This window comes from Aethalodelphis obliquidens, unplaced genomic scaffold (genome assembly GCF_003676395.1).
Source record: "Aethalodelphis obliquidens isolate GAN/ISIS:26980383/991018 unplaced genomic scaffold, ASM367639v1 scaffold49, whole genome shotgun sequence".
Classification (NCBI taxonomy): Eukaryota; Metazoa; Chordata; class Mammalia; order Artiodactyla; family Delphinidae; genus Aethalodelphis; species Aethalodelphis obliquidens.
Genome location: NW_020837993.1, coordinates 6,246,386 through 6,269,263, shown reverse-complemented (window position 1 = coordinate 6,269,263; position 22,878 = coordinate 6,246,386). Strand labels below are relative to the sequence as shown.

The 22,878-nt window shown below is 37.4% G+C and overlaps 1 protein-coding gene across 11 annotated transcripts in view; it reads right to left on the bottom strand.

Moving 5' to 3' along the window:
- MCTP2 (multiple C2 and transmembrane domain containing 2) overlaps nt 1-22,878 on the bottom strand; it is a 251,891-nt gene that overhangs the window by 84,285 nt on the left and 144,728 nt on the right. For all 11 annotated transcript variants that reach the window (XM_027083170.1, XM_027083166.1, XM_027083169.1 and 8 more), the window contains 3 exons: nt 18,880-18,982; nt 17,398-17,500; nt 1,947-2,048 (listed from right to left, as the gene is read on the bottom strand). In XM_027083170.1, the coding sequence (XP_026938971.1) occupies nt 1,947-2,048; nt 17,398-17,500; nt 18,880-18,982 (308 nt within the window). The remainder of the gene's footprint in view (nt 1-1,946; nt 2,049-17,397; nt 17,501-18,879; nt 18,983-22,878) is intronic.

Sequence of the window (22,878 nt, the reverse complement as noted above, 5' to 3'; positions counted from 1 at the left end):
TCAGACTGGAGATTCCAGAGTGTTGTTTCCACGTTGCAAATCAAAGAGATATTTTAAACCACTGCAGAGATGGAGCTCATGAAGTCCTCAAACCAAAGTCTCTAAAAAAGTAAAACTTCCTTTCACATCAAAGTTTTGAACTACTCTACTCTTTGCCAGTAATACCTTGCATGTGAAAATCAGTTTCCGGCTTATAAAAACATCTTTTCCAAAAAGAATCTCATTTCCTCTCAATGATCCAGAAAAATAAGTAAATGAGTCATTTTAGCCCAGCTTTTAGGGAATAAACTGAGGGTCAGAGACATTTCATGGTTTATCCAAATCACTAAACTGAGGAAAACCTGAAAGAACAAAATTCAAGTCCTTCTCCTCTACATCAGATAGACAACTAGAACATTACTTAACAGTTTTTAATTTAAGGCTGTTTTTCCCCCTAAAACTCAAGTTTTATCTGTGTGCATGGTCTATATACAAGTACCTGCCAGAAGAAAAGAGGAGATGAAGGGTGATCTGTGTGCAACACATACATATGATCTCCTGAAGGGAAAGGTTAAGAAATGGGGAAAAAGAGGAAGTAACAACAGACCCCATACTGGAGGCTGTGCCCAGAGTTCTAACATTCCCAGGAATAAAATATAAAACTTCCCTGCCATTGATTTTATGAATAATCTCTTAAAGATAGCAAACAATCAGCAATGCAGCATCGGGATAATTGAGAAGTCAGAAAGATCTCGATCTGGATCCCGACTCACTCATTTATCAGCGAATCAGCTCCCCTGTTTAATTCCATTTGCTCATCATAAGATGGCATTCATGATAGCTAGGGACCAGGCTTATTGCCGGGATGAAATGAAATAGTATCAGAGCCTGGCCCATCGTAGATGGCCAATAAATGGCAGCCGTTCTTCTAATTATTGTAAAAGCGCCATTATGCTACATTCATTTACCCCACTAACTGGATTAACCTGTGCTCTCCCTTCCCTTTCTAGAACTTACTGCTGATACTATGACAAGGAATGCTCACAGCTAAGTAAGCCATGTCTGCGCACGCCTAGGGATTTCTGCTCCTGGCACTTGAATAGTATGCCCATCTAGAACCAACTGTGCTAATTCGCAAACGTGTTTATGCCCATTTTACCCGTTACTATAATTCTATATTAATTATATAAATTACTGAAATACAGATCAAAAGACTTGAAATCGATGTTGCTCTAGAAAGCCTTGAGAAAGGTCAGTGACTAGAAAGATACTGCTATTGAGGTGATGATTTTATGGAAAAATAATCAGGAGGAATTCCACATTCAGGTTGTTCTGTGAGTGTTTTTTAAAAAATATCTCTACTTTCAAGAAACTGAAATTAGAAATCATAGATGTTACGGGTGTATTTATGCAAGGAATATGCTGTAGAACTAAAAATAATATGTCCATGCTATTTAAAAAAAGGTTTTAGGCCCACACCTAAAAATTGGCAAGTGAATGTATATTTATGTATTTTATTTATATTAAACTAAAAGTTTAAGATACATTAAAAAAAATCCTCCTTTAACTGTAGTTTTCAATCGAGTAACTACCTGTCTTGATAGTGTTGGATAGCAGGACATCTACTATAATAATTAAATAACATGTCAGAGGCTTGAAGATATCTCTGTCCAACAGCCAACTGTTGCCTTGGAAGAAGATTAAAGGTAATATAGCTAAGAACCTAATTTTCCTCTTATTTTTTTTTCCCTTGACATTTATTGAGAATTACACACCATCAATTCTACTGGTCCAACAGGATTAATACCAGACTGTCCAGCACTGATTTTTCTTGGCTCAGTTTTAAAACACTATTTTCTTTGTAGCTGCAAAAATTCTGAAACATTTTACATTGATTTGAATCTCTCCAGGCTGGTCACCTTTTACTTTCCATAGAGAAGCTGGGACATATGTCCAGTTAGACCTACCGGATTATATATGAGGTCCATCTCCAAGTAAATAACTCCTTTAAAAGCTTGTTCTAAATCTTTATTCTTCAACACATAACAGTTTGTCTGTCCGTCTCGAATCTGTCATAAACAATAGATAAAATACAGACTTTCTATGGGATTTAAACGGAACGAGCTGACAAAATTGAAAATGCAGAACGTATACACAGATGAAGCCAATATTAAGCAAATATTAAAACTATGTAAATATTAAATCATAAATCAACTTTTAATTCTAGAGTGCTGCTATAACTGATAAGAAGATAAAGTAACCATCACCAGGCTGAAACTGATATACGAGAGGAAAATTAGTGGTACAAATGATTACTAAGCCTACCAGAGTTTTCATTCAAAAATCCCAGAGGTTAAACATTTTTATTTGTTAAAAAATGATGAATATTCTACAAAATTTCTGGCAAGTACTACTCAAGATTGCCAAGGTCATGGGAAAAAGGAAAAACTTGGAAACTGCCACAGTCAGAAGACTAAGATTAGATGATAAAATGCAATGTGGTACCCTGGGTTGGATCCTGGAACAGAAAAAGGACATTAGTGGAAAAACTGGTGAAATCCAAATAAAGACCAGAGTTTAGTTAATAGTAATGTACACTGTCAGCTTTTTTTTTTAGTTTTGATAAATGCATCATGGCAATGTAAGATGTTAACATTAGAGGAAACTAGGTGAGGATAGATGGAAACTCTGTATCACTTTGCAAATTTTCTGTAAACCTAGAATTATTCCAAAATAAAAAGGTTATACAATAAGATGTTTTATTTATTTATAATACGCTATTTTATTTTATAAAAATATTATAAAATATTTTATACAATATTTTATAAAATATTGCCTTGTAAAATATTGCCTTATAAAATATTATTTTATACAAATATTATTTTATACAAATACTATGAAATATTTTAAAGAAATGAATAAAGGAACGAGTTTTCTAAAAATGACCAGTGATTCACAGCCAAGGTGCAATGCAAATTAAATAAATCAGCACAGCTAAAGTTGAGGTCAAAATACAAAAACATTTCAAAAGAACAATGTGCTGATAAACCTACAAAACAAACAACTTCTTCTGATAGCATCTCTCAGCCAAGCATGTCACATCAATGCCACATACCAATCTACCTGTGGACCCCAGCGTGTGAGGCATCTAAGAAAAAATCCCCTGTATCATTTTGGAAATGACTCGGCTCCCATTATGGCATCTTCTTTACAGATTTGATAGCAGCAATGCTTATATGATACAGAGTGGTAGTATATGCATTTTTAAACTTCTGGCTTATTCGAAGCATATCTGTTAACTCCAACAGGGCAGAGCAAAACTTGAGCTGACCAAAAGCTCCATTTGGGATTGTAATGATCAAACATCTGAAATAACATAGGAAATTTGAGGGCATGAAATCTGAGCCATATTTTAAATGACTATTGCTGTCACTACAAGAATCCAGCACAAGTGTTCTTATAAACAGTGGTGGAGATGAGTTGAATAAGTCACGGGGGGGAAACAGAGCCATTCCACTTTACAAGGGAGAGGTCACCTTCCTTCCCAAAGTCACCCCACCTCTCTCAAATTGAATAGGTTTTAAACAGAAAGATGGCTTTCCTGGCCAGTGGCTAAGAGGAAGGGGGTACCCCATAAAGACCTGGCTTCCTTCCTAAACGGTATCCAAACAGGATTCTGAGCTTCCTCTTTTATCCACTGTCTCACTTAATAAATTGTGGGTGTTAAAGTTGAAAGAAATAAATACAAAAACAGCATATGACAATTTGCCAAGCTGACTTTGGTCCAGTTTAGTTTTGCCTCAACCCATAATCATTGTACTGTTATCTTAAAATTTCCATGATTTCTTAAGGGTTAGGAAGGGCAACAGAAGAACAAGAGGTATCAGTATAAAAAGAAATATTTTATAGCCAAAGAAGTTTTTTTGTTTTTTTGGGTAAATGATCGTTTCCTCTTTCTCAATGTCCTTGAATTGTGTCAGCAAAGCACAGAATCCACCTAGGACATTAAAGGAGTTTTTAAAGCTAGAGATATAATTAAGGCTACTCATGTTTGGCACTTTCATATATTATTTTAAAATATATAAATTGTAAGTTTAAAAATTTGTAAAAAGATTGAAAAATTATAGGAAATAAAAAAGTCCCTTTGAATGTCCATAAATAACCACAATTCTTTCCCTGAGAAGGAAATTAGATAGGGATTTGGCACGTACCCTTTCTAAATTTTTATTGAGAATTTATATTCATAAATACATCCTTGAAGAAAGTATTTTACATTTTTGTGTGTTTCAAACTGTATATATTTTGTAATTTCATTCTGTATGTATCAATAGTATTTGGTAATGTGTCTGTATTAGTATATAGATCAGCCTCATTTCTTTAAACTGCTATGTAAAATTCAAAATCTGAATAAACCACAATTTATGAACCCTTCTATTTATGAATATTTGGTTGATTCCACTTTTCAGTCTGTCCTCTATAAGGAATATCTTTTGGGAAAAGATAAACTGAGAGATAGAGGAAATACCCTACTTTGTATTTGGGATATGCTTGGGTTAAGAACAGATCAATGCATTTGAATATTTAGTGTTATAATTAAACACTGAGATAGTAACCAAAGAAACTATTTGTTAAATATTTTCATTTTCCATGGTGTTTATATAATTGAACTTCAAACACATGAATACAGGATAAAAAGTTCGGTAACACCCCAACTTGCCAAACTCCTACATGACAGTATTTATATAATAAATGAAAGCTAAACATATATTTTTCCAGTCAAGAACTATATTTATTTATACTTAACTCTGAAAATTATTTCTAGCATTTTATAATGTTAAAACCTCTATGAAATAGGACAACTAAAGCACAGCTAGAAGAAAACTTAGAGCAAAGAATCTATATATACTTTTGTCTTTAGGTATGAGATAGTCACTTCAATTAAGACTTAAGTTTAATTCTGAGAACTCTATCACCCAAGGCAAATTGTGACAAATGGAAATCTCGAAGTTCAACTGGAGAGTCTTCCTGGGCTGACATCGGGGAGGATTTCATTTCACTCAGATAGAAGGAGGAAATAATAGATAATGTCCTTAAGTTTAGTGTTACAAGAAAACTCTTCAAATTGACTTATCACACACATTTACATACTTGCCTTTCCATAGGTGAGGAGTACAGATATCAGGCAATAATTTGGGGAAGGCATCTCTGCAGGACAGTTATAAAGATTTAACCTAATTAGCAATTAAACTTCCATAATTAGGGAAATGGGCATTTCCATGTTCCTTTACATTATTTTCAGAAACAAAATGATATATCAGAAAGCTAACCATGCTAACCGTGAATTCTTGGTTACATCAGACAGCGAACGAAAGAGCACAGGAAGTCTGTTTCTGAGTAATGATTCAGGATTTCAGAGCCAGAGAACAAGTTACAGAGAAGGTAGTCTGGTTTAGATTTTAATCTGACCTGAAGTTATCTTTAACCTATGCAATTTTTCTCTACCTAAAAGAATTTTAAATCTGCTTACACAAGCTTTAAGCATGGTAAATATGAAGAACTTTTAAAAAGTTTGGTGATAAAACTAATTTTTGAGCCAAAGAGATACTACATTCATTATATTAGAAAACAAAACTTTTTAAATTGGCATATAACAAAGGTTAGTATGTGGGACAGAGAAAAAATATTTTTCTCAGCTGGAACTCTTTTTAAAGAATTCTCATTATTTAAAAAAAAAACAAGAAAAAAAAGAGAATTCTCATTATTATGCTTTACTGTAAAGTTTTGATGTAACAAGATATCAACTGATTCAACAGCAAAGTTAATCAGAATCGATATGAAGGAATAAAACCATCAGTTGCTTTAAGGAGAAAAGATACACATTTAACATCAAAATCCAAACTGAAGAGTCATATTGATCCTCCCCAGCCCCCAATTCGACCTTCATGTGAATAAATGGAGAACATTTGGGTGTAAACAAGTGTTATTCTATCAGAAGCTTTTCATTGCATGCAAAAGGGAAAATAATGTGACATAACAATACAGCAGGTGATCCCCACTAATGCACATGCAAGGTGACTCCAACAAAATGTGATGTGAACAGACACATATTCACATGTGATATGTGGCTAGGAGAGAAGAAAAGTAAATATCCTTTACTTGGTAGTGATTCTATTCACATCCCCACTTGGAAACACGCCTGTTTACCACCGCAGGAGTTACAAACAGCACGAGAGATTGAAAAGCCCATAAGGCCACTGTTTGCCCTGACACAGTCAACCACCAGCCAGTAGAGGCAGCACTGAACTCATCACCCCAGCCCTCCACATACAACTCACCTTTCTCTGTGCAAGGCAATCCAACCCACCCATTGCCTGAATCCAAAACCCAGCACTGAACTTTGGTAAAGGCAGAAAACCTGCTGTACCCAAAATGTATTATCAACTCCTCTCCCTGAAATAGAAGCTGTCTTTACAAAGTAATATTTACTAATTGTAAGAATGGTGTACAATTTACAAAAATAGCTTAAAAAAAGGAAAAAAAAATGTAACTTTTACAATATTCCATTTTTTAACAAACATCTCTAATTTTTAATGTACTTTTATAAATATTTATCTTATGAAAATAGGATCATAGTATATTGGATGAAGTTTGGGACTCCTTAGAGGCAGATGAAGTGAGTTTAAATTCTGGTTCTGCCTCAGAGTGGCTGGGTAACTTTGGATAAGTTACATAACTCCTCTCTTCTTCAGTTTCCTAATCTGTAAAGTGTGAATTAAAAAAAAAAAAAAGGATACATATCTCAGCAGTTGTTGTGAAATAATCAGCAAAAAGCAGTAAGAAGAGTGACAAGTACACAGAAATTGCTTATTAAATAACATGATTTTTTCTGTCTTACTTTCATTTATGTACTTTTTAATCACTCGTGTTTTAAACTTAAAAAAAGTATGGGAAACATTCTCCAATGTAAAAATCGATTCTCCATAATTTAGAATGGTTCTTCATCTTAAGAATATTCTATAATTAGCTTAACCAATCTTCCATTGTAACTAAGATTGTTTCCAACTTTTAACAACTGTAAACACTGTGATGGTTTTACACATAGATATCTTTGTGCTTCCATGTGCATTCCTAAAAATAAAGTCTCAGAGGTGGAATTATTGAGTCATATGGTACACCTATTTTTATCGTTTCAGCAAGTATTGCCAATTTGCTCTCCTAAAACGTTGTATTAATTTATACTCCTAGCCTCAGTGAATGAGCCTGTCCGTTTCCTTCCAATGTTGCCAACCATAGGCATTTTTATTTAATATACAGCAATTTCATAGGAATAAAATGGCCTCAGGTTGTTTTAATATGTGCTTTTTTTATATAACTAATGAAACTGAACATTTTCTGTCGTATGTTTATTAACAGTGGGCCATGGTAGGACCGTGAAACCAGACAGACTTCACTTTAATTCCCATTTCTGGCGTTTAGCATCTGTGTGACCATGGGTAATTACTGTATCTCTCCAAGCCCCAGCTGCCTCTCTAAAATAGATATCTAGAATATAAATGCTCCGAGATATGTGTCTATTAAATTTTAATCCAAGGTGCCTTATAGGAGACTGGTAGCAAGTCATGCTCCCTCCAAAAGCATCTGAGAGAGTCCTTTGACTACACTTAATCATCACTGCTCATGAAAAATCTTGACTATATTTCTTAATCTGACTGCTTGAAGTAATTTGGTAATTTAAGCTACTAAAACAAGGGTGATGAAGATAAGAGCTTACACTTTAAGTGCTTACTGTGTGCTACTGTACTCTTTCTACATTTACCAAACCATTTAAATCCTCACCACAGACCTCCAACACAGGTACTGTGAAAATTTTCATTTCATAGAGGAGGAAACAGAAATGTCAAGTAAGGTGTCAAAAGTCACATAGCCAGTTAATGGAGAAGACTGGGGGCTAACCCAGGTGATCTGGCTCCCTCTTCTGCACTTTAAAAAAAATAAATAAATTTATTTATTTGGCTGCATTGGGTCTTCATTGCAGCTCGCGGGCTTTCTCTAGTTGCGGCGAGTGGGGGCTACTCTTCAATGTGGTGTCCGGGCTCTAGGCACGCAGAATGTAGCACGCAGGCTCAGCAGTTGTGGCGCACGGGCTTAGTTGCTCTGCGGCATGTGGGATCTTCCCGGACCAGGGCTCGAACCCGTGTCCCCTGCATTGGCAGGCAGATTCTTAAGCACTGCACCACCAGGGAAGCCCCCTCTTCTGCATTTTTAACAACCACGATGGTGGTTGAATAAAGCATGAGCCATTCGTATGCTTATTAGCTATACAGATTTCTGCCTCCTTGATTTAAATTTTCTGTTAGGTTGAATTGTCTTTTCCATATTGATCAAAAAAAAAACACTTTTATATTAGTGCTGGCATCTATTTGTTTTATGCTGCAAGTATTTTTTACCAACCTATCCTTTGTCTTTTAATCTTCTATGGAAATTTTTGTTTTCACCATGACATCTTAAATCTTTCTTCCTTTATCATTCCTGTTTTTCAGTTTGTTTATGTAGCACTTCCCACTATTTTAATAGTTTTATTTATGGAACTATAAATAAATAAATATTTATTTATTTTGTTTCAAGCATTTGACCTTTAATTCACCTTGAAATAGTTACTGTGTTTGGTGTAACATGCCGATGCATTTTTCCCTGATGGATAAGCGACCAACTTACCTCAGAATCACTTATATAGTGATCACTTAGTTTATCCTCTCAATGACTTCATGTTTCAAGTTTATCATATATTAAATTTCTCAATTAGTCTTTTTTTCATGCCCTTCAGTACAGTTCAGAAATTCCTCACATAGTTAAGCATTATAGCATTTTTTTGTTTCCTGTTATACTCTTTGATTTTTTTTTTAGGTTTTTCAGATTTTTTTTTTTAGGTTTTTCTTTAGGTTTTTAAGATTTCTATTGGGTATGGGCACTGGTTTTCATTTTCTTAATTTTGATATTGTTTACACATAACTGACCTTTTTTTATTCTAATACAGTGTCTATTAATTTTCTTTATATTTACAGATATTATCAGCTAGTACTTGCAAATAATGTGTTTCCTTCATTCAAATATTTATTTCTCTTACATTTTTGCATTGGCTGGATCTGACCTAAAAGGTTTAATTTTAATAGTTAATTCATAAGTATATAAGCTCATTAAATTCTTGCAACAATCCTAGCAGTAGAAACTACTGTTATTTTCATTTTAAAAATGAGGAACTAGAGCAGCTTCCCTGCTGGTCCAGTGATTAAGACTCCAGGCTTCCACTGCAGAGGGTGTGGGTTCCACCCCTGGTCGGGGAAGTTCCACATGCCACGAGGTGTGGCCAAAAAAAAAAAAAAAGAGACACTAGAATAACTATCTCTAGTGTTTCAGCAATAAGTCTTAATGTTTGTGATATTTCTGATAGATATCATTCATCATGTTAAGGCACTGCTCATCATTTACTAATTTATTAGACTATTTTTTCATAATCAAGAATGGATGTTAAATTTTATCAAGTACACCTTCTACATCTATTGAGATTGTCAAGGTGTTTTTTTTTCTTAACTCAATAATATAAATTACACAATTAGATTTCCTAATGTGTTCAATCTTACTGATGTTCCATGAAAGGTATATAATTTGCTTTTTTTTAAAATGTGTTTTTTTTAATATCAGAATTATTTTAGTCTCAGGGAATGATTTCACATTTTCTTTTATGTTCTCAATAAACTTCAATAACATTTAAGAATTGCCTGTGCAGTTAAGGTTTCAAAACTCATGTTCATTAAATGATTGAAATGTGTTATTTTCTTATTCGGGGGAGGGGAGTATGCAGGGAGAAAAGGGTAGAGTTATTTAATAACTGTTTCTGATATTTCCATCATTAATGATTTTCACTAAACAGTGCATTTAATACCTGATATTCAAGTTCCTCTAATTATATTTTTAAAGATAATTTCCTTGATATTTTTATACATTAATTTCTTCAAATGGGGTACTATATTATATTTTTAGTTAACTTGGGGAGATTTTTATACCTTTACAATACCTAAGTCTTCCCAAGGTATGTCTCTATATTTATTAACGTTTTCTCTCATACTTAGTAAAATTTAGTTATGTTCTTCATAGCAATCCCCATATTTCTTGTTGTTCACTCATTCTTAATAGCATATGTTTTCCCTTTCTTTCATTAGCCTTGTAAATGCCTTGCCTGTATCACTGGTTTTGGGGGGAACTAATACTTGGATTTATCAAATACACTGTTTAAATACTTTCTATGTAGTTGCTCTTTTATTAAACTTCATAAATTTCTTTATAATTTTCTCAGTTTTCTTTATTTTAGTTCATTTTGTTGAGATGTTTAATTGATTTTCAACCTTGTTGTTCAATTATAAAACCATTCACGTAACTTTCCTGGTGGTCCAGTGGTTAAGACACTGTGCTTCCACTGCAGGGGGCACAAGTTCGATCCCTGGTCAGGAAACTAAGATCCTACATGCCCTGTGGTGCAGCCAAAAAAAATTTCCTCTGAATAATACTTTTGGCCCTTACCCATAGTTTTTATATATTGTATTTCATTGTTAGTTTCTAAGAAGTTTATAGTTGCAGTTTTGGTATCTACATTAGCTACCTGAGATTTTTTTTCTACCAAGGGTTTTGATACTTGTTTCATTTTTGTTATTTATTTCTCTGTGCTGTGATCACAGTACAGGTTCTGCCTTTTTGAAATCTATTGAAGCGTTTTGGACCCACAACATAATCAACAATTAAACAAGTTAAGTGGGTATGTGAACAGAATATTTTATGTATTTCTGTGTGTGTCTACCCATACATATGTTGGACAAAGCTTACGACTGATTCTCTAGTCTAAGAACCACCATTTTAGTTTGTTTAAAATTCACCTGAGAACTTGCTAAAAAAAAAAAACAAAAGAGATTCCAGGGTTTCATCATCAGAAATTTAGTAGCTGTGGAATCATGTGCAAGGACTTTCGCTATTAGCATACACTTCATGGAACTTGGAATTTCAAAGACTTGGCACTTTAAAACATCACTTCAAAGCTTTGTTTTTTGTTTGATTTTTAAAAGCTAGATAGATAATATACGTTATTTTTCTGCGATTCCAATTTTGTAATTTTTCTGGTGTTTCAAATATTATATATATATGTGTGTATATACACATGCACACACACATTTCCATGGGAAGTCATTCACAAAAAGTTCCTGTCTTTATAACGTTATTGATAATTAAATTATTCTGTAACTCATAAAATAGCCTCCTCTGTGCGTTTGTCACTTACCTTTTATTTACATTTATGTGTTACCTTTTGTTCATCCATTTTAGTATTGCCATGTTTGAGGTGTCTCATCTAGAAGAAGCACTTAGATTTTACTCTTTCACTCATTATGAGAGGTTTTTCCATTTAATAGAAAAGTTTAACCCATTCAACGTTTACCATCATGCAGGATATGCTCAGATTTATACTTTCTATCTTCCCGTTATAGGACAGTAGAGGAATCCCACTAGTCATTCTTCTTTCTCCCTTGGCCTGTCGTAACCAAATATCATCCACCTTCTACACCAGTTATGGTTCATGATAATTCCAGCATATTCATGGCACCCTTTGCTGGTTTCCAAGGCCAACAGAAAAGTGTGCCTTATCTTCCTTTACTTCAATGAACATGTTGGACCAGGATTAGATGAGGAAGAGAGTTGAATGTTTGTGTCCAAAAATCACCATTTTGCCCTGTTAAATTTTGTATTTGGTTATACATCCATAAACATTTATGTAAAGTAAAATAAATATTATATATTTCAATGGCCAAAATTTCAGCATTAACTTAAAAAAATATGATTAAGAATGTCCAGTACAATGTGCAAAATCCATCATAGGTGAGAGTTGGGCAAATACTTAATTGGAAATGCAAATGAAGATGTGCATGGACATTTATTTGGTACAGCAATTATAGAAAATTTATCCCATAAAGCTAATTAAGTGAGGCTGTTATTGGTGCACCTAGTTACCATGCACTGGCTTCACAGAGAAAGCTAAGGGCTGCATGAAGGCCTGTGCTTCTGATATAAATTCACATATGCATGTTGGCATAGCTTACACAAGAGGACTCAAATTTGTTTCAAACTGTAGGACCTGGGCTTCCCTGGTGGCGCAGTGGTTGAGAGTCCGCCTGCCGATGCAGGGGACACGGGTTCATGCCCCGGTCCAGGAAGATCCCACATGCCGCGGAGCGGTTAGGCCCACGAGCCATGGCCGCTGAGCCTGCGCGTCCGGAGCCTGTGCTCCGCAACGGGAGAGGCCACAACAGTGAGAGGCCCGAGTACCGCAAAAAAAAAAAAAGTAGGACCTTATCAAATTGAGATGACTTCTCCATAGATAGTAGGAAATAACAACAAACAGATGCTTTTCCTATTTTACAGAAAGCTGATTTTCAAAGTCTTCCAAAATTGACCCATTAGATAATTAATTCTAGGAGGGTAAACACATGTTTAAATAAGAAGGATGAGAAGAACTTAGCCAGATTTTCACCACAAAATCAAGATCACTTAATTGAGAATAGCAATGAAAAATAAATCTACTGAACTGGCTAATTATTAGGAGACAATGTCTATGTTGGGAATGTTTTAAAACTAAAACATTCCTACTGTTTTCCAATGTATATTTACTATATTATTGATTAGAAGATTTTTGGAAGAATGTGGAAATGTACAAATATTAAAAGTTTTCAGGACTTCCCTGGTGGTACAGTGGTTAAGACTCCACACTTCCACTGCAGGGGGCACAGGTTAGATCCCTGGTGGGGGAAGTTCCCTGTGGTGCGGCCAAAGAAAAATTTTTTTTTCAGATTATAATCCAATCCAACTGCAATTTTCTACTGCTTTTAATCATGAGTAAAAAGTTTTGCATATCTATATAATCATTTTAAAAAACTTTTTAAAAAAGTTGAACAGAAATGAAATCTATGGAAGGATGGCTCACTGTCCTGTATTTTTTCAATTCTGATGTATATCTGAACACATGTATACGCTTTGAACAATTCACCACCATTAATAAATATACTGATTTTAGAATATGAATTTTAAGGGAGCCAAGAGTCATCCAATATATTCACCCTGATTAAAAGATATAGTGAATTCAGAACAGGCTCTTTATTTAACAGGCTGAAATGCACTTAGCACATTACCATTTCGAGAGAGTAAAAGTTGAAGTACTTTCAATACTTTACACTTAGACGTTTTAAAATGTAGTTTGCATTTTCTCTGAAAGTGTAAATCAAGTTTTAGTTTATGACTTGATTAAAGAAAACATGTTCTCACAAAAATTACGCACACTCTAAGAAATACAATTTTTGTTTTTAAATACGAAACAAGGTATTATAGGACACTGTGAAGCACCAACGAATCCATTTTTATGACTAAAAATATTAAAAAAGCAGGGAAATAAATCCTTTCCTAAGAGGCATAGAACACAGAATTGAAGGGTTTTCTCTTTGATGCTTTTTTTCTGGAGTTGCAACCAATTCCTCCAGGAAGTCTTCCTCCCCTATAATTGCTTCACACAGGAGCCAAGCTTTCTTCCTAGTTAACTGCTCTGTTATATCCATGCCAAAGCCTGCAGATAATCCCCCCTCACAGAACAGGCCCCAAACTCTCTCTACCCCTCCTGAGCTGCACTCTCCAGCCTCCCTGTTCACACTGAGAGCTAGGCACCAAGGCTGCTCTTTGCTTCCAGAATGTGGCCTCTCCTTTACCCTGCTGTTTCTCTGCTCATGCTTTCCCCTCTGCTTGGAATGGCCTTCATTCTTCACCTCACCCAGCAGTCCCTATCAACACCATACTCCTTCCTGGCCAGCTCAGACTCCCCACTTTCTAAAGTCTTCCCAAAGTTAAATTCAGCCCTCCCACCTTGCATTTTCCTGTTCCTTTTATAGGGCACCTAATATTTTCAGTCATCTCACAGGCATCTCCCATGAAATGCAAGTCTTTACTTAACTCTGTATCCCACCTGCCCCCCTGCCCCCCACCTCCACTGCACTGAGCCCAGTGGCTGCACAAAACAGATCTTGGTTATGGCTTTTGGCACAATATTTACTTAACAGCTACTCACTATGGCAGCACAGCATCCTCTTAGGATGGCTCTTATATGAGACTGCCTAATTCAAACCCAGCCTCCCCTACTTACCAGCTACAGGTCTTTCTTTGCCTCAGTTTCCTCATTTGTAGATGGTCATAATAATAAAGCATGCCTCATTAGGCTGTCATAGAATTAATGATGGTAAGTGCACAGCACAGGGCTCTAGGTAAGTATTGCTCAATAGACATTAAATAAAGAAAAAACCTAGACCTAAATACATTTTAAAATATACCCTCTAAATCACAAGTTAGAATTATTTTAAAATAATTATAAATATAAACAAAATTTATAAATATAAATACTAAAGATATAAGTAATATAATTTTTTTAAAAAATCAAATGATCAATGAAATAACAAACAAAATTTGCCTGTTACAGATACTGAGGGTTATGGCCTTTTTTTCTATCACATTTATATCTACACTTTAGGTAGGGAATCATTTCATTTGGAGAAGGTATGTTGCGGGTGTATCGGGAAGAGCCCACACAGATCTTACGTAAGATCTGATCACTTTCCCAATCTACTGGTCAAAGCATCAGAAATAAATATGAACTGAAACAGCCATGATGAACAACAACTACTGAAATGTCTTATTCAGCTCAACATCCCTGGGCCCCCAAAGTCCCCAAGGGGAAACATGGCTCAGGCCACACTGCCTTTACACAGTGGAGACCTTTCAGATCTGGGCTTATTTCTCCACGTGCTACATTTATATTAGAAACAAGCAGTATAAACCAAGTCAAACACTCCCTGGCTGGAAACCTCCCTGTGGTTTCCCATCACCACTAAGAAAGAGCCAAAGTCCTTCTAACTTTCAGGTTGTCAGCGTCCTACAAGGTCCTCTTCCACGCCACCCTATCCCCTATTCTTTCCTATCTCACATTTGCTATTCTCTACTCACTCTATTCCAACCACATTGCTCTGCTATTTTTGGAATTTGACAGTCAAGGCCTGGCCTTGGAACCTTTGAACTTGAAGATTTCCTGCCTGGAAGAGTTTCCCCAGATATCCTCCTGGTTTGGTTTTCTCCCCTCCCTTACTTACTTAAGTTCTCAGTCAAATGTTCCCTTTCCAGTGAGGTAATCGCTGCCTGAACCACGGAAAATTGCATCCCTTCCCCACACACATCCTCTTGGAGGCCCCTCCCCCTGCTTCATTTTCTACATAGCACTTTTCACCATCTAACCTACTGTGCATTGCTTTTTCTTTTTTTTTTTCTGGTTTGTATATTGCCTCCTGCAATCAAAAGATAAGTTCCAGGAGAGGACATAGCTTCACTGCGATCATTGTTAGAACATTACCACCTAAAACAATTCTTGGCACACACTGAACACTTGATAAATATTTATCAAATGAATGCTTAGATTGTGGGGCAGCTTATCAGCAACCTGAAAAATTAAGGGGGCTAATGGGCTTGCCTGCATTGAAACAAAGTCTTTCACAAATCACTCTATCTTGTATTTTGAAGGATATAGTTTGAAAGCTCTATTAATTTAGGTCAATGGTTCTCCACTCCACCGGGAGTGACTCTGCCCCCTTCAGAGCACTGGGCGATGTTGCAAGACATCTTTGGTTATCACAACAGTGATGGGTGGATAGGTGCTACTGGCATCTAGTGGGTAGAGGTCAGGGATGCTGCTAAACTTCATACAGTGCATAGGACAGTCCCCGCAGCAGAGAACGATCCGTCCAACAATGTCAGGAGTGCTGAGGTTGAGAAAACCTAAACCTGATTTAGCCAGAGGTAATTTCTTAGATCTAACTCCACAGCGTATAGCGATTGTACATTCCTTGGGAGGGAGGAAAGAAAGTCAGTCAACTTGTTGGTATTCTAGGAAGACCAAACACACAAAATGTTTACATGCGAAACAGAGGGAGGTTAATAAAGATACGAAGTGGCGTTCACCCAGCAAGGAATCAAACATGCTACTAAGGATTTATCTATAAAACAAGAGGAGAAATGTCCAAAAAAAATAAATGTTAGAGAGAAAGGACACTAAATTCTAATGGAGAGCTTTGGTTCCTTGTCCCTTTAGACCTCTTTAAAATTGTGCGCCATGTTCTTGTTACATGTATGCTTTTAGGAATAACTGACAAAGTTGTAATAAAAAAAAAAAAGGAGGGAAATCCCACATCACCATCTCCTCTCTGAGAGCCGGCGTGGCTTGCTGCTGGTGGCTCAGAACATTCGGCAGCAGCCAGCTCTGCAAGGGAGCAGCTGCTCCACCATGCTCTTCAAGTAACATCAGGGATATGAGAACTTGGGGAGAAATTAACCAAGCAATCAAAAAGATAAGAGATATTGAGAGGTGCAGCGTTTCCCCCTCTGTAAACACCATGTGAGCTAGTCTAATCTCATGGATAAATTACAGACTGCTCCAGCCACAAAAATGCACTAAGAGCTTTGGGAAAATAAGTCTTTGGGAAGAAAGAAATAAAGCCTTCCTCACTGATAAACGCCGTTACAACTCTACCACACATTGTATGAATGGCTGGATGAAAAACTGAAATTTTCTCCTCTAGAAGAGTACATTTGGCATAAACATAAATGCCCAATTAATAGGTGAATTCAGATCCCAGCTTTCTACCTTTGCCCATGTAAAGACATTATATGATGCTCTGAATTTTATAGGGTATTTTATTTTCATTCAGCTCTTAGCTCACTCTGACACATTGCCTTTTAAGGGGACTACCAAAACAGCACTCTTTTTCCAAGAGAGGCTCTCTGCTTTCTCCCACAAAGCACTTTTGGAGACTGAAAACAAACGGGACTACTAAAAAGACAAACAGAATTTTTGAGAAAATGGTCTTTAGTGGAATTGAGAACAACTATGCAGTTACCAGCAAGTAATCTTTGAAGAAATGGGCAGTAAGGAAGCAATGAAGAAAAACATGGATGTTTTTCATTCACCAATGGAAAATCAGTCATAGATATGTATTCCCTGAAACAAAAGAGAAACTCCTATCTTAAGATGGAAAGACTGAGCGTGGATTGAAAGACCGGTCAAAATGTTTTGGTTGGTTACATCAATACGCAATTGACACACAGAGAAAATTATGTGACTTTACATCTGAAACTACTGAAAGTACTGGAGAAGGATAAGGAATAAAACAGCTGTTTCCTGCTATAGCTGGGAGGATTCCCCCCCGCCCCCAGATTGACAAAGATAAAGCAACTCTAGACCATAGAAACTTGTCAACTGTAAAATGACTCACACACTGTGTATTAACGAAGGTAACTTACAGACAGCAAGGGAATGGCAACTTTCCCAAGAAAATCAGGGGGTTTATCTCCATCTTCATCAAACACAGTCACTTCCAAAACATCATGAATATCTTTAACGGGACTGAAACAAGAAACACACCATGCATTAGATACAAAAACACAAAAGTGAAGTCTGTTCCATGAAGATCTGAAAACACGGTTTCACTAATTAAATCTGTATGTCCTCAGAGTATAAAAGTACCATTTAATTAAATTCCAAAAATTAAATCAAACTGACTATTCCCAAACCTTCCATCAGAGAAGATTCAGACATCCATATGGAAAAAAAAGTCAACTTTTTTACTATGACATTTTCCATGTATATGTGTACTCGAGGGCAGAACTGTTAAAGAAACAGGATAAAGAAAGAGAACAGGGGACAGAATAAGGAGGACAGTGATTTCAAAGTAGCTTCCAAATGAGAAGAACAAAAATCAGATTTACTTTACTTTAAACTAATGAAGAATTCCCTAAAAAAAAAAAAAAAAGGTCAAAATCACTATTTGCCGAGATCCCTAGATAGCATCCTATTGTTGAAACACAGAGTACTAAAAGTCTCATGCATATTTACATACTTATAAACAGTTTTTATGTTGACCGGAAGCCAGACATTGGCTACAATGAAACACGGAGCCATGGTCATTGGCAGGGTGTTGACCAAACCAGAGACTTGCATATGGCAATTTGCAAACCTGCTTAGCACAGTTAATCCTCTTCTCATAGATCCTTGGGAAGTTTCTGCTTGGGAACCACCAATTCCATTCAATACGAACTATATTCTTTCAGTTATAAGCACAGACAGAGCATTTCTTCAGTGTTGTGAGGCCAGGGTACCACCATTTCACCCAAATTCAAAAAGGGGCCTCCCCCTTGATGGCCAGACGCCTTGGAATCTAAAGCAAACTAGGAATATACCCAGCCTCCTAAATGCCTGAGTCTGAAAAGTGAACATCACTACGGAGCAGGTCATTCAGAGAATCTGGAATATAAGGGGACTTTGGGAGTCCTTGAGGAATTGCAGATAATCTATATGTTCCAAAAGACTCTGGCAGGATACAAGCCTTCAGATATTAAAATAATGTTGTACCATATAAGCTCCTTGAATTAAAGACAGGTCTACATTTGTAATTTCCTTTAACCCAGGCATGAAGTAGTCTGGATTTATGGAAGCTTCCTTCTACTCACAGATTAATTTAGTCACTAAGAGACCTACTTTACAAATGCCTCTCCTATAACACTCCCTTGCAGTTCCAAATGGTCTCTTCTATTATTAACACTATACTCTATAAAATGAAAGCATAAAAGGTTTTCAGAAAAAGAAAAACAATAAACTTCACTCTTTGCCCATAAAAATGGACAGAAAGTTCCACTCAAGAGCCCCAGACTGCCCCAAACATATCAGGGATAATTGGTCTCTGAGTTAAAGCTGCTCTTTGATATTCCAGGGGCTAAAGTACTTACAATGTAAAAACTTTGTTCCACTCAGGGTTGAGGTTTTTGTAAATGGTATGTGTCTGAAGTCGGTCATTTCCCAACTCCAACAAGCAAAAGGGATCGCTCTTCCCTGCAAAGAGAACACAGACGTGGGTCAGAGACAAAGGAATCTCCTTGGTCAGAGGCAAGTGAATCTCAAAAGTGACAGAGGCAAAGTGAACAAAAGTCATGCACTTTTTTTCCAATTATTATATTTTTTTAAATTTTATATTGCAGTCTAGTTGATTTACAATGCTGTGTTAGTTTCAGGTGTACAGCAAAGTGATTCAGTTATACATATATCTATTCTTTTTCCGATTCTTTTCCCATTTAGGTTATGATAGAATACTGAGTAGAGTTCCCTGTACTATACAGTAGGTCCTTGTTGATTGTATATTTTATGTATAGTAGTGTGTATATGTTAATCCCAAGCTCCTAATTTATCCCTCACCCCACCTTTCCCCTTTGGTAACTGTAAATTTGTTTTCTAAATCTATGAGTCTGTTTCTGTTTTGTAAATAAGTTCATTTGTATCATTTTTTAGATTCCACATATTGTAACAATAAAATTGGGCTTGCTGATAGAGAACAGACTTGTGGTTGCCAAGGGGGAGGGGATGTGAGGGAGGGATGGATTGGGAGTTTGGGGTTAGCAGATGCAAACTATTAGATATAGAATGGATAAACAACGAAGTCCTACTGTATATTCAATACCCTGTGATAAACCATAATGAAAAAGAATATGAAAAAGAATGTGTATATATATATATATGTATAACCATCACTTTGCTGTACAGCAGAAATTAACACAGCACTGTAAATCAACTACACTTCAATTAAAAAAAAAATTGTGCTTGCTAAAAGATTGGACGTGAGCCTCTCTTTTTAGCAAGCCGTGTAAGCCCTGTGTGGGAATTGGGGAGGTGGACAGACATATAGGTGTCAGCACACTTATTGGACTGGGACTGACACACAACCCAGATGCAGCCTTGAGAGCAATGGTAACACTGGTTTCACAAGAGCAGGTGTCAATGTGGCATGTTAGAGAGTCCAAGTTTGTGTTCTGTTTCAAAACAGAAGCACATCTCTGTTTCCTTCCTAAATTCTCTTTGAGCCAATATAATTCTTTTTTCTTGTTTTGGCCACATTGTGTCTTAGCTGCGGCACGCGGGGTCTTCGTTGAGGCATGCGGGATCTTCTGTTGCGGCACGCAGGCTCTTTGCTGTGGCACGTGGGCTTCTCTCTAGTTGCGGTGTGCGGGTTTTCTCCCTCTAGTCACGGCGCACAGGCTCTTTGCTGTGGCACGCGGGCTTCTCTCTAGTTGTGGTGTGCGGGTTTTCTCCCTCTAGTTGTGGCACTCAGGCTCCAGAGCGCACGGGCTCTATAGTTTGCAGCACACGGGCTCTCTCGTTGAGCCACACGAGCTCAGTAGTTGTGGCGCACGGGCTTAGTTGCCTCGCGGCATGGGGGATCCTAGTTCCCCGACCAGGGATCGAACCCGCATCCCCTGCATTGGAAGGGGGCTTCTTTACCACTGGACCACCAGGGAAGGCCCTGAATGGATATAATTACTCGTCTACAACTGGAAGTCTATGATAACTTACATGCTTCTATGAGGTGATAAGAGAAATGAGAAAAAGTGTAACCATGGCTGTTTAGGAGTTAAAACTCTGCTCTGGAGTGAGTGGCCACACACACATATGATCTTATATATTTAGTAAATGGTGAGAATACACATGGGACATTTTTGGTGCTCAGACACATGTAGAAGTCTAATTTCATAAGGTTAAGTTCAAAGTTTTTATCTTAAAAGATAATGAAGCTTAACCTTTACTTCTCCCATCTCACCTCCTCTTCTTCCACCCTACCTCACACAGCCTCCAAAAGAAAAAAATAAAAAGATTAAAAAATCCTGAATCCAAAGGGGCACACAGAAAGCTACCGCATAAGAAGTCTCTCCCCTTCTGTTGGGATTGGCAGAGGGATCCAGAGTTGAAACCGTCAGGGTCTTTAACGTTCGCAGGACGTGAACACACGGCCTACCTCTGCGCACACTGGCACTTTACAAAGTGGTGTGTACTAAATTAATTGGGAGCAAAAGGACAGACATGCCTCCAACAAATGGCCAAGGAATCCCAGACCAGGGCCTAACTCAGACAGTGCTCAGGCCACTTGACCTACTGGCCTACCATTCAGGTCACTGAACCTACATCTAATTCACTTAATAACCGGGAGCTCTGAAGTACTGCAAGTCATTAGAGAGACACATGTGCAGGAGCCAGCATGAAGATGATATTTCAAAAAAGGAAGAAAAGAAGAGCAGCTGCATGGCTAAGAGTCAGTGTTAAACAGGAGATTCCATTCAGCTGACTAGTGGCCTGGACACTTAGATGCCTGGCCAAAGCTTTTAAGTCAAGGCTATTACCTCAGTGGCCAGCAGACAGTGATCGAGCCATGGACACAGATGAATGCGTTGGGGTCGTCACTTACAAATAATGGAAATGATCCCTGTCTAAATTTAGCAGAAAAGGAATTTATTAAAATAATAGCAAGCAGCTCTCAGGATCAGACCACAGATTGGAGAATCAGGCCGGAAAAATCACTGGAGACCAAAGAATGCTGAGGCACAGAACCTCAGTCAATCTCTCACCCCAGGAAAAGTCTGGCATGGCCTCTGCTTCCCAGGAAAACTGGCCCCACCGACACTTCCGACCCCAACCCCTAAATGTAGCTGCTTCTAATATGAATTCTCCACTCCCGCTTCTTTGCCTCACTTGATGTAGATGTAAAGGGATCGCCCCTGCCTAGCAAATCCTCATGCCCTAACTTCCAGGGCTCAGAAAGGGAGTACATATTGGCTTTCCACCACATGAAAGTGGCTCTGAGACCTTCCCCAAAACATTCGATGAGAAGCACCCCAAACCTAGAAGGGGTTTCAGATGTTGGGCAGCCCAAATCAAACACACACACAAATCCATCTGCATCTGTAAAGAGTCTTGCTTCTTTAAGACATTTTACTCAGCCATCAAAAAGTGAAAAAATGCCATTTGCAGCAACATGGATGGACCTAGAGATTATCATACTAAGTGAACTGAGTCAGATAGAGAAAGACAAATATCACATGATATCATTTACTTACGGAATCTAAAAAAAAAAAGGATACATTTTGTAATTTTGTTTCTAGTTGTGGCCTCTTCTTTTCTGCCTAGATAAATTCCTTTAGCATTTGTTGTAAAGCTGGTTCAAAAGAATTTGATACAAATGAACTTATTTGCCACATATAAATAGACTCACCAACATAGAAAACTTCGGTTACTTACACAGTTACCAAAGGGGATGGAGGTGGGGAGATAAATTCGGAATTTGGGATTAACACACTACTATATAAAACAGATAAACGACAAGGACCTACTGGATAGCACAGGAACTATATTCCATAGCTCATAATAACCTATAATGGAAAAGAATCTGATTCACATGTGTATAACTGAATCACTCTGCTGTGCACTTGAAACTAACTCAACACTGTATATTCACTACACTTCAATTTTTTTAAAAAGGCAGGGTAAGTCTGGGACTGTGTTTCACGGGGCACAGGGTAGGGGTTGGGTGACAGTGCAAAAGGTCATGACATCTCTCGAGTAACATGAAAAGAACATGAACATGAAAGAACACACATGTTCTCAACCCAAGCTGAAACCACTACTTAACCGTTTGTCAGACTGTTGGGAGGTGTCAGGGCTGCTCCTCCAGAGACACTGACATGCCATCCCACCAGCACTTGCTCGGGGGGAACCGTCTGACACTTGTAATGAAAGCCCGGGGGCTCCTCCACAGGGACGTGGAGAGGGTCCGGGCCTGTGCCTGCACAGGTGGGCTGAGCCCTGCCTACCCCACCCCTCTCCAGCACACTCTTCCGCTATCCCAGCTAATAAGGAACAGCCTTCCTTCCAGGAACTGGGAACTTCAGTTGTGTGTCTCCAAGGAA